The 12,465-nt window shown below is 33.9% G+C and overlaps 2 protein-coding genes across 2 annotated transcripts; both read right to left on the bottom strand.

The window, feature by feature from the left end:
• Positions 1–1,668: 1,668 nt before the first annotated feature.
• Positions 1,669–4,229, bottom strand: LOC18601603 (RING/U-box superfamily protein). Its single transcript, XM_007032598.3, has 2 exons — positions 4,075–4,229; positions 1,669–3,007 (listed from the first exon to the last, which is right to left on the bottom strand). The coding sequence occupies exon 2, from the start codon at positions 2,864–2,866 to the stop codon at positions 2,063–2,065; it is 804 nt and encodes a 267-aa protein (XP_007032660.1). The 5' UTR covers positions 2,867–3,007; positions 4,075–4,229; the 3' UTR covers positions 1,669–2,062.
• A 1,959-nt stretch (positions 4,230–6,188) lies between these two features.
• LOC18601601 (cyclic nucleotide-gated ion channel 2-like) lies at positions 6,189–12,263 on the bottom strand. The gene is made up of 8 exons (XM_018120339.2): positions 12,131–12,263; positions 11,261–11,900; positions 8,381–8,596; positions 7,969–8,282; positions 7,427–7,538; positions 7,100–7,336; positions 6,935–7,021; positions 6,189–6,844 (listed from the first exon to the last, which is right to left on the bottom strand). Exons 1-8 carry the CDS (start codon positions 12,151–12,153, stop codon positions 6,359–6,361), a joined length of 2,115 nt encoding a protein of 704 aa, XP_017975828.1. The 5' UTR covers positions 12,154–12,263; the 3' UTR covers positions 6,189–6,358.
• Positions 12,264–12,465: the final 202 nt, after the last annotated feature.

The following is a 12,465-nucleotide window of genomic DNA, read 5'->3' as shown; positions in this document are numbered from 1 at the left end:
TGAATTGTCTATGGTATAAGTACAATTCAAAATAAGTTAATGTGGAAATATTGTGAAACATTAAAAATTATTTGATAATATTTTACTTTATTTTAATAAAATAAAAGTAATAATAAACGACTCAATTTTTTATTAAACTAAATCATAAGTTTTAAATGAAAGCAACATAAAAAATATAACAAATCTCTATTAATTAAAAATAATAACATAAATTGAATGAAGAGAAAAAGAATTAAACGAAATAAAAAATGAATGTGAAAAGAATATAATTCTTCTAATAATTTCATAAATCATTGAAAAGTGAGAATAATAAAAACATCCCCTTAAATATTTTTTATTACACATTAATACTTTTAGAAAAAAAATTGATTTGTGCTCCTTTCAAAAGCTCAAATCTACTTCTCCTATCAGTAAAAAATCTTAAAAATTTCAAAGTTAAACACCTCATTTTCAACTTTTACAATAGAAAAATTCTTTTTCCATTAACGAAAAAAAATGAAACATAAAACCTATATACTTATCCTTAAATAAATAAACAAAATACGTCTAAATATATTGAAAATTATTATATTTATGATCAATTACTGTATTTAATTTAATTTTTTTATTATGAATAATATAGCACTCTTTAAAAAAAGGTACTATTATAAGTTATGTTATATAGAATTCTTTACATGTATTTTTATATATTTATGAGAACAAATTCATTTGTGTCAGAGCTCAAAATTGCAAATGAGGAAAAAAGTACATCAATTTCTACATCATAACCAATAGGGGTGAACAATTGATCAATTCGGTGTGTCTAATCGAGGACCGAATGGATCAAAACTTTTTTAAAAAATCGATCAAACCAATCAAATTTAAAAAAAAGATCGAATTGACCAAACAATATATTGATTCAACCAGTTCAATTATGGACTAAAAACACCAAAATTGTCACTTTTATCTATTGTAAATTACAATATTAAAATTTATAAAATTCATCTATAATTATAAAATATACAAATAATCAAGATATAAATATATTAATACAAACCAACATAAAAAAACTAATTAAACATACATAAATCATAGCATCTAACATTAACAACATCAACATCCTGAAAATTAACATCCACAACCACGAGAGTCAAAGCAATCTTTGTCCTTTCACATAAGACATCAAATTAACATTGAAGGGTTTTAATCTTTAGGTTCTAATATTTAAGATTCAACATAATAAAGATATTAAAATTAACATCTACAAAATAAGACAACTTACATAAATGATAGGCTATCAAATATTCACATTTACAATAGTACATATGAAATATATTTTATTATATATAATATTAAGTTTGGTTTTTTTATCAATTCAGTCTAAAAAATTTAAGACTGAGAACCGACAAAATAAACTGACAAGATTGAAATTTTTACACTGATAGACCAATCAGACCAAACCATTTTACTTAAATTTCATTCAATTCGGTTGAGTCATTGGTTCAGTACATTTTTGGACACCCCTAATAACCAATCCAACAGACAAGCTACACATACTAAATTAGAATATAGGGTTAAAACATTTAGATGCCTAGGAAGAAATATAAAAACCTGTAAATGATTTAATCACACAATATGTTTACCCATAATTGATTGCTTTCATCCAAACTAAAAAGGAGATGAGCAAGATAAGCAGAAAAATCACATATCTATAACATATATCTAATAATAACAGTCTCACTGTCCAAGTACAAATACATGCGTACTTGAGCTTTCACAAAGACTTTACGTACCTATTTCCAACAGTATACTAACCAAGACCTCTGTTATACACAGCATTAGGTACTACATCTGGAAACTGTGGTTGTCATTGGATAATCAAATCCCGAGTTTAAGAATCAAAACAATTACACTCCTATCAGCGAAGAAGAGATCAAGAAGCTTTGAGGAAGAACTGCCATTACCTTGGACACTGATAAGTCGTCAAATTGGAGATTTAATGGCCTTCAGGTGCAATCAAGTATCCCACTGTAGGAACAGACTTATATTCACAATGCTTGCTGACCATGAAATTGATACCATCTCAAGTAATGATCTCTTTAACAAGCCAGTCTAAACTAGGATACGCAAAGTACAAAATGAGAAATGAAGGGAGAGCAAACAAAACAGTAATAAGTATGTACAGGGCCAAGATGGCTGCACTGGCAGGTATTGCATAGAGGATGATTAAGAGAAATATGATGACCAGGGGGAACTTGGCTGTCAGATGTATAATTAACACCAGAGATTTCCGAAGGGAAGACTTTATTCTTTCCAAATTGAAGTAATTGGCTAGATGAATATGATTGTGGCTTGATCCGGATGACTCAGAATGAGGGCATTGTCCCCTTCCGTGGTTACTCCGAGTCACATGGTTTCCCAAAGCTAAATTGTTGTTTGAAGACCAGTCTGGCTGACGATCCTCACAGAAAGCAGAATGAGACTTCAGTCTATCACCATTCATGCTCTCGACCATCCAAAGTAGAAAATAATTCTTCCGCGGGAACTTGAGATTTCCCCTATAAACCAGACGAAAAGACAAGAGATTGCACCATGGACATGAGATAAATAGCGGAAGTTGAATTGGAAGAGTAGGAAAATTCACAACAGCCCATTGAAGTCCTAGAATGCAGTTTTTACAAAGGGTATGACCACACCATAAAACATAGGGCACATTTTCTACAATGTTGAAGGATTCACAGCATATTGGGCACTCTAAGCCTTCTTCCCTGCTAACTACAGAAGAACTTTCATCATCTGAACATTCTGATGCAGCATGACTTTGCTTTAGAGAATCATTTCTCAGTCCAACAGTTCCAGCAATGCAGTTGGATGCAAAACTCCACATGTTGATAACAAGGAACACAGTGATCACACAGAGAGCATCATTTTCTAGTAGCAGAAACTGAACCTAAATAATTACAACATAATGCCAAAACTGATAACGTCCATCTGCCAAGTACAACAGTGCTGCGTACCAAAAGTCAACCTGAAGGGAAAAAAATAAGAAGCAAGAATGAAAATCACCTACCATAGGCAGAAATACTTCAGTAAGCATTTCCCATTTTAACTGCATGCAACTACTGCGAATGTATCAATCTAGTATTCCATTCTGAATTAACCTACCATTCATAGCATGCTGATAACACTACAAATCAAACAGGAAAACAATTACATTTGCTCATGCATAGATATTCAATAAACAAACTAGAAATATAAACCAAGGTGCTTAGGAAGCAGCAAAGTGAAAATCTATTCCAGGCGGGAAGATTGTTGGCCTTTTAAGTTGGAAGCAAGCCTAATTCAACTAACTATGGTAGGAAAACTCTTGATCAGTTTTAAGAAGACTACTTGACATCAAACAAATGTCCTCTAAACCATCTGCTTGATGCACACTGTGTCTCTTGTCAAACTAGAGACACTAGATTTACAGCTGCAGCCATACAAATCTGCCTTTAATCAAGATCAAGTTCAAGTTCAATTCATCCAAGCTAAAATAAGAAATCATACAACATTTTACATCAAATCCTTAGACACCAAAGAATATAAATAAATACCCAATTCCTGAGAATAACAAAACATCCTAAATCAGAAAAAAAAAAAAAACCTAGATGAATATACCCCCTCCAAAATCATAGCAAAAGAAAACACGAATAAGCTTTCTTCATCATTTTAAGAACTACCCATTTCATTCTAAAACTACTATTCACAATTGATATATAAAAGACCCAATCAATTACAAATTGAATAGCCAACTGAAATGCAAGAAGATGAAAGAACATAGAAAGGAAAAAACGTTAAATAATCATTTAAGATAAAACCCGAAAAGAAAAAAATTAAAAAAACATAAAACTTATCAGCTTGGAAACAACCCAATAATGAACTCAAACAAAAATTACAGGAAAAGCGAGAGAGCGAAAGAGAGAAACAGAAAGAAGATAATTATCAAAAGGAAAAAAAAGTCTGATCTTTACAATTAAAAGCGTCTTTTAACAGTAAATAAAAAGAGGAAAGAATAAAATTCAGAAAAATAGAAACGTGAAATAATGATCTTACAGAGTATGGGTATCTTGGTTTGATGATAACAAAGAGAGTAGAAGAAGGAGCAGAAGAAAGTTGGAGATCTGTCTCTTTCTCTCTCTGTTTTTTACTATGTGTTTTTGGTTCTCTGACTCTCTGGAATTAGTCTGCTATAAATATAATAAACAAGGCATAAAATTTAAATGAGTTGCCAAATTATTTTAAAAAATTTAAATAAATTATTATATTTAAAGAGTTATTAACCATTATGCTAAAAAGCAAAAAGGTAAAATTGGTTTTTGTTGTGTTAAGAGAGAGATCTCTCAAGCTTCGTGGAACATATTATTTTGGAAAGGGGCCGCCCCTGTTTCCAAATGGCAATGAGCTTTTTAATTCACCTTTACACATGACAACGACGTCGTTCTCTCTGGATTGTGATGTTGTTTTTTTTTTTAGAACATTATTGTTTGTCATGAACATGTATAAAGAATTGATTAATGCTCGATAGAATGGTAGTTATTTGTCACTTTCCTTTTAATCTTCTTTTTTTTTTTCAAAAAATTTAATATATATATATATATATTTTATTTTGATGTATGAGTTAGGTAGTTGTTAATAACAAAGTTGTAAAATGATGAGCATAGTATTTTTATTTTTTAATTCTTTGGTTTCAAAACAAGCTGAAATTGCTACCAATTGAATATCTTACCAAACCTTTTCAACTCATAAAAGAAAAGATATTTGCAAAATAAATCTTTGTAACTTATAAATAAATATCTTGAGTGGTGGCGCTTAGGGCTTTAGCCCACTCTTAGGATGGTAAAGGGAGTTTAAAAAGATGTTTGCTTTTTAATATTCTAATTGAATCTTGAATGTGTTAAATTGATAAGGAAATATAGGTTTCGTAGATTCATATAAAATCTAGAATGTCCCTCGTCGTCTTAAATTAATATACATGTGCATATGTTAAAAGTGTTTGGTACCATGGCATGGGCATTCTATTTCGGGTCTATTTGAGATGCCGGCCCGTTCTATAAATTATGAGTAGGAATTGGAATGACTATTTTAGTCAAAGTGTCTATTTTGGATTTGTCATAATCGTCATCCTTCCTTGCACTAAGGTATTAGGTGACTGTTTGGTGTTTTATAATGTAACGTGTGATCCAAAAAAATGTCATTGTAAAGAAAGAATAAAAATATTATTTTATACACCATTTTATCCTTAACAAAATTTTAAATCCCCAACTTAGTCCCGAGCTTAGGAGAGAGAAAATAGTCGACCACCCTTGAGGGTCGAAGAATCACTAAATTACGTCAACAAAAAGCTATGGCTGCAGAAGGTGACGGAATGGACTTCTAATGGTTAAATCCGATCAAGAAAGACTGGTAAGGGGAGCCGAACAGTTACATCTACCACTAGTAGCCACGATGGTCTGTTGTCGACTTAGGTCTAAGTGGCCCGATCTCCTCGTTGTAAGGTTGTTAGGTGCGTCAGTGGTCGGATTTGGTCACTAGTAGCATCTAGGTGCTTGGTCAAGGACCGGATTTCGTCGCCGGCCTTCGTCGGTTAGCTAGGGAGGAAGAAAGAAAAGAAGGCAAAGACAAAAATAAAAGGAAGAAAGAAACGGAAAAATTGAAAAAAAGTTAAATATTTAAATAAGGCTACTAGTGATTTTTAAACTGCATTCAAAATTTTAAAGTTAAATATTTAAATAAGGTATTTTTTATTAAAATTAAAAAATAGATTTTTTTGTTGAAGTTAAAACAAGTAAATAAAAAAATTTCATAAGTGAATATTATAAATTAAAAAAATAATTAGTTTTATATATAAGAATTATTCTTAATTGATTAGAAATAGAACAAATAGTTGAGAATTAATAAACACGTAATACAAGAAGTGATAAAAAATTGAATTTTATTAAACATATTATAAAAAAAGTGAGAGAATATATTATTTTATAAATTATTTTGATTTTTATATATTTTTAATGAAAAATGAAATAAATAGTTGAGAATTAGCAAAAATACGAAAATGAGAGAAAATAGATATTTATTAGTTATGGAAGAATAGATAGATATTTTATAAATTATTTAATTTTTAAATATAATTAATATATATTATTATTATAAAATTATGAGGTTTATGAAAATTTGGACCTAAAACTTTTGCTTTGGTGATTTTACTCTATAGCCGGTCATGTTGTTCTATACAATATTTCACCTTCCATGATAAGCATGGGGTTGATTCATGTTCACAGATACATTATTGCAAAACAAGAGGCATTGGAGCAACCAAAATTTACAGCACTTTTGCTGATTTCTATTCAAGGTGGTCATGTGGCCTTAGTGACATGAACATTGCAGCATATTTTCTAAGGCGACCTTCCATGCCTCCATTTGCTGTCACAGGAATCAATGGACCTCTAGTCCTCATCTTATAGCAGCGCCAAGCAAATTGTATATTCACAGCTGCCCATGTTCTCCAATTGGATGAGTAGTATCTTGCTGTTCTCTTGAGCCTATTGTGGGCAAATCTGTACCTGAAGTGTTCAGTAATGTACCGAAGATCGTCTGCATCGAGACCAAATGCTTCTGTGAATTCGTCGCAAGTAAATGTCGCTGATGAGGTTGGAAGACGGTCTAGAAATGGGCGACGAAGGCACCAGGAGAGGAGCTCATCACCTAGAAATCCGCCAGGTTCAAGTACACTGGTGGCTATTATGCCTTTGCTGAAGCCTTGGCTACGTCTAGCGTGTCCGCGAACAATAAACACCATCCTGGGCACTGGATCTCCTTCTCTTATTATCTGTCTCATAAGGACTAACGAATGATCATATATGTTATAGCTAGGCTATAGTGAAGTAAGTATCTGTTTCAGTTTTGTTCTGCACTGCACCTTTTCATCTTTAGAGTAAATAAGAGGTTTGACGCGATCGCATACGTTTTCAAGGATAAGGTCATCTAAGCTATGGAAAAGTGGTACCTAAGAAGAAGAAGTTGCAATTAAAAGGATTACTGAAATGAAGTTCGAAAACATGGTAAGATGATGATTTGCTGTCACCTTTTTTATCAAGTCAAGGCAAAGGTAACGCTTAATGTCCCTCCGGAGCCCTTCTGGAAGCTCTTCAATCCATTTCATCTCTTCTTCTCCTCCCATTGAATCCCATGTTTGGCTTTCAAAGTGGCGCACTCTCTGCCTTAAACCCGAGGGCAACTGCCTTCGTCTCATCCACCATTCAACATCTCGACGCCTTAACTGCAATTTTTTCCTGTTTGCCATAACCACATGTAAAAATACCTGTATAACAATCACAAGGCATTAGTTAATGCCACTTTCTGCTAAAATCAAACCCCCCTTGTTCAAGTATATTATATATATATTCATCACCTGAATATTCCCAACCAGTAAAGTGAAAAGAAGTAAGCCCCCGAGGACAATGCAAATGCTGAATGCCACCTCCATAGGGTTACTTGTAGGGCTAAGCTGGTTGCCAAATGAGCTGTAAATATTAATTAGCAGAATGTAACCCATATTTTTCGATTTCAATCTGATAATTCAAGCTAAAGCTAAGCTTCTATTCATAATTAATGAATATTGTCAGTAAAATTAGGAGATCCTTAGCAAGAAGCATCTGTGTTGGTATCATGTGTTATTTTTTTTACTTTCCCATATTTTAGAAACTAATTAAGAAGTTTCACCTTATTTAGCACATTTTCAATCATATAATGAATCTAAATCTGGTTGTAACACATGGAAATCCATCTATGCTTAACTATACTAAAACAGATATCAGTTCAAATTGAACTATATTTTGATCATTGGCAGTGTCAACTCTGAGGGCACATATATATTCTTCAATCAGCAATGCAAAAATGCATCCCAAGATCTTAAGAAAATGAAGTCATAAATGCTATTCTTTTGTAGGTTACCTCAGGTTCAATAACCCCCAAAATATGGGATAAAGAATCTTAACTGCCAGAGAATTGCTAGAAATGACTGGGGGTGCGGGTTCATAGATCCCATAACGGAATGGTCCATCCGGATCAAAGCAAAATGACTTGGTCATTGTTATTGATTTCCCTCCACATTGACTACTTAACACATTTGCTGGTGACAGATATTGACTGCAAACCCTCTTTGAGCAAGAGGAAGATGGATTACAAGAAGCACTTCTTTCACACTGCTGCTGGAGGCATGTAACAACACGCTGTGTCGCTAGGACATACCAGCATCCTCCGGCAACCTGTAGTGAGAAACGAGAATGTCCCAAGAAGTTGTAAGTGTCAAATTTGAAGAAAGCTTAATACGCTTATATGCAGAAGCAGACCAAAGTAGACTCACATGGGATGCAATTAAGTAGGCAATCAGATTAATGCCAAAGCCCCACCAAACGGAACCAAATATATAACCTGTAACTTTCCGCATTCTTCTCATCAAGCAAAGGCTGTGGTACACCTTAGGGAGGAATTGGAACAAGAAAATTGATAAAAGTATAGTCATTATTAGCTTATATCGCTCCGCTCTTAGCAATTTTGGCACCATTAGCCAAAATGCTGCCTGCAATAAGAAAGCAAACGTAAGCATGAAAACAATTGAAAGCTAACTCACCAATGTAGCAAAATTGCACTATTGTGTCAGAACATTATTGTGTTAAGATTATAAATGGATGGTTTTAACAGGATCAACTGTATTTAGCACAAAATAGTTATTGTATGAGATGCTTTTATGTACCATTGGAAGAATTAGTAAGTAGTTAGCAGATATATAATGCTTCCCTAATGCTACATAGGAGCAAGAATTTTCAGGAGAAGAATAAGCTCTTTTGGTCACTCCCAGAGATAACTTTACACCATGCATTGGAATGAAAAATTCTCGGTGTTCAGGTAACTCCATGTATGACATATATAGTATCTCATTAACGATGAAGAATTACATCAGTGCATCCGAATTTTCATCTTTGTCAAATGTCCTCGGAAGGAAATGCAGAATATGGCCTTTACAGCCTTCTTTTCCCTCGAAACAACAATGTCATGCATGGCAAATTTAACTCATATACTTTGGGAGAGCTCTCAGATATCAAGAGGGCTTATCACAGCCTAAACAGATTAATGTTAGGGCACAATAATTATATCTAACTCTCTTGTTATTGTAATGGCTATCTGCAGAAGGAAAGTGAACCCCATTCCTCATGCTTCTCTCTGATTTCCAAGCTGTAAAGGTCCAGTCTGCCATTATGATGTAAACAAGGGAGCTGATAGGTTAGCTGATATATTCTTTTGAAAAGTTTAAGTAACTTATGATTTAACTTGCTAAAGATTATAAAACATCCAATCAACAAAACAAGCTGCAAGACAAGGTCCTCTCACCAAAAACCTAAACCCCCTGATAACATGACAAGGAATAAACACATAGCTAAGTCAGCTGCTAAAAATATACTAGTTCTTTAATTGTTTTCTCCAAAGGACTGATTTTTTTGAGTTACATGGCCCTGCTAACTACCATCAGATCAGTTTCTGCATGATGATAATTCCTATAATGTTTATTCCTTTAGTATTTTTTGTTTCTGTTATATAGTGAGATTCTCTTTTTGACTTTTGAGTATGAAGAACATAAATATGTTAAGAGATAGTGAACCATATAACTCACGAGAACTCAAAGTTGCCATTGTGGATAGACATTAAACTAAAAATGGATGGCCAAACATGCACCTTCCTTTAATGGAGAACTACTATAAACATTCAAAGAGCATTAGCTTTTCAGTTTCTAACTCTTTAAGGATTACTATTAAATCTGAAACGGACAGACATTTCTTAACTTACATATGATAATTAACAGAGATGTATACTTTAAAACCCAAAGTGAGTTGCAACCGATCCATTGAAGGTATGATTACACAGAACCGGAGAAAAGCTGCTGAAGCACTGGAAACAATTTTCAGTAGTCCTGCTTTCCATCTAACTCTTGTGAAGAATTGAACAAAGGACGTTTAAAATATAAGCTACTCCGTTAACAATTCAGGGCACCAAAATTGACTATAACTCTATAAGGTTCATGTGGCACCGACTTCACAAAACCAGAGTCTGTCTAGCAGGAACAAATTACTTGAGCTGATGTTCAACGTCCATTGCAACTATAAATGGAAATACAGGCAAGACAGAAATGTAGGCCAATTTCCCGTTACCAGAATCTCAGCAATTAATGGAAGAACCAATCTAGGAAAGTGAACTTTTGTAAGGCAATATTGGAAGTTGTCTACTAGTGTGAAAACTTCAATGTCAACAGGCACTAACTTGATAACTATTCTCAGCTCTACTACATTATGATATCGTTTGGTACGAGGGAGGTGAGAGCACATTTTTTACAATGTGTCCAATTAAATTACATTACAATATTTGTTTTTCAACAAACCACTGCAATGTAAGATTGTAATGCAATCATATTACAACCAAAAGATGTAATGTGATTACAGTTCAAAACGAATGTAATTATATTATATTATACTCTAACTCTGCAATGTTATTAAAAACATTTTTACCCTTTAAGTTTATTACTTTATTAAAAATATTTTATAATGTTATAATTAAAATAAAATATATAATATAAAAAATTATATTAAAAAAATAAAAATAAAATATATAATATTATAATAAAAAATAAAAAATATGACATTAAAAATATATTAAAAAATAATATTATATAAAAATTAATAATAAAAAATACATGTATATTCAACTTGTATTTTAAAAAATATAGATAATTTTAAAAATTAACATTACATTCTCAACAAAGTACTTGTAAACCAACCAATATAATATTATTTTCCTTATATTTTAATTATTATTTTATTTGTATACCAAATCTTGTAATATTATTTTTCTTACAATCACATTGTCTGTAATTATATTGCTTTGTAAAGTACTAAACGTCACTTATATGCATGCATTGGGTACTTTTGGATCAATATTTTCCTTTTTCACAGCTAAATTGACTGTAACAAATGGACGTCAGCCGTGAGATGAACAAATATGTGTAAGAGAAATCATGACGACTGTTGGAAGTATGTACCACTACTTTACAATTAATTATCTACAGTTAAATATTGGGCAAAATATTTTGTAACCTCCAATCCAATCGTGACATCACAGTCACTATGAAACCATGGAATTGATTTTACGATGAGCCAATGCATGCAGATGCATGATTAATTCATAGATTACTAACCTGAGGAACCGGTAGTATAACAAAAACGTCAAACCAAAACCCTTTGAGCGACCTCACATAGTGTGAGGCAATCGCACGTGCGTCCCACACGAGTTTCCCGCACCCGACCACCAGTGACTCCTTCGACACGTATGCTAACCTGAATTGAAGCCATATGTGCCACAAATGCACTGCATCCACACACGTGCGAACAACGGTTACGATCGCAGCCAACCCACTATCCAAGAAGACACATGGCGCCCCGTCCTCGCTCGTGATCAAAGTCAGGGTGTAAAAGAACAAAGGATCGACGGCCAAGGCAATACCACGGGCCACCAAGAGAACCCGGTTCCATCTCTGAACTAATGCACTGCGTGGGTCGAGGGCTTTCCCGAACGGGCCTGAGGAGAACCTTGAGCGGGTGCGGGTCGAATTCTTAGTTGGGTCGGATGCGGCCTGGACAGGGAACAAGGATGACCCGGCAAAAGCTTCCCACTGAGGCTGATGGACACTGTCACAGCTGGTGGAGTGGAAAACCGGAACTCCAACTTGAGTGCAAGCGTAGCATTCAATAGAGTTGGAAACAGATCCATCTTGTTCACTGCTGCTCCTGCTATCATTGTTGAAGCCCCAGGTCCTTGCTAGTCCAAACCACCTGTTCCTGTTAGTAGTCATGCCAAGAAAACCAAAAAACAAACAAATAAAAGACTTTGAAATCTCCTTTCATCCAATGTCATGGATTCATAGTTGTAATAACATAAGCATATATTAGATGCATCTGCATGCTTGTGTGTGTCTGCACATCAGCTCAATGTTCATACATATATATACATGTTTATGTGAACACGTGTGTAATATTATTGCAGGTGAGATGAAGAAGTAAAAGGCGACCTGGGGAAGGGAAGAGAAGGCATGGTGGGAACATGGGAGAAGATGGATTTTGGAGGGATTATAAAAGCAGGTGTCAGTTAGTGCATGACGAGGGGGGTGTCTTGGCTATAAGCAAGAGAAGCCACATTTCAGCTATGGGAACGTGTGGAAGGTGGTGTGTCCAATGATAAACTGACACTGTGTGAGCCTACAGTCAACTGATTCCACACTTCCCCTTGGGATGACCGTACGCGCCAATGCCATAAATAGTACCTGTACGAGGACCACTCTTCAGCGACCATTGCATTGTTATTCTTGATTTCTTATTTTAAAAAGAAGTTTCCTTTTTCTCTTTT

The sequence above is a fragment of the Theobroma cacao genome, chromosome 4, assembly GCF_053813885.1.
Source record: "Theobroma cacao isolate CCN51 chromosome 4, ASM5381388v1, whole genome shotgun sequence".
Classification (NCBI taxonomy): domain Eukaryota; kingdom Viridiplantae; phylum Streptophyta; class Magnoliopsida; order Malvales; family Malvaceae; genus Theobroma; species Theobroma cacao.
The sequence above is the reverse complement of the archived record's forward strand: the minus strand, read 5'-3'. Positions and strand labels throughout refer to the sequence as shown.

Bases quoted from the DNA above. Each gene is read 5' to 3' on its own strand.
- LOC18601603 (XM_007032598.3), bottom strand. From the start codon at position 2,866: ATGTGGAGTTTTGCATCCAACTGCATTGCTGGAACTGTTGGACTGAGA.
- LOC18601601 (XM_018120339.2), bottom strand. From the start codon at position 12,153: ATGCCTTCTCTTCCCTTCCCCAG. The intron at 11,901-12,130 runs GTCGCCTTTTAC...GACTACTAACAG, and splicing joins CCTTCTCTTCCCTTCCCCAG to GAACAGGTGGTTTGGACTAG. The intron at 6,845-6,934 runs GTGCAGTGCAGA...CTTATGAGACAG, and splicing joins TTTACTCTAAAGATGAAAAG to ATAATAAGAGAAGGAGATCC.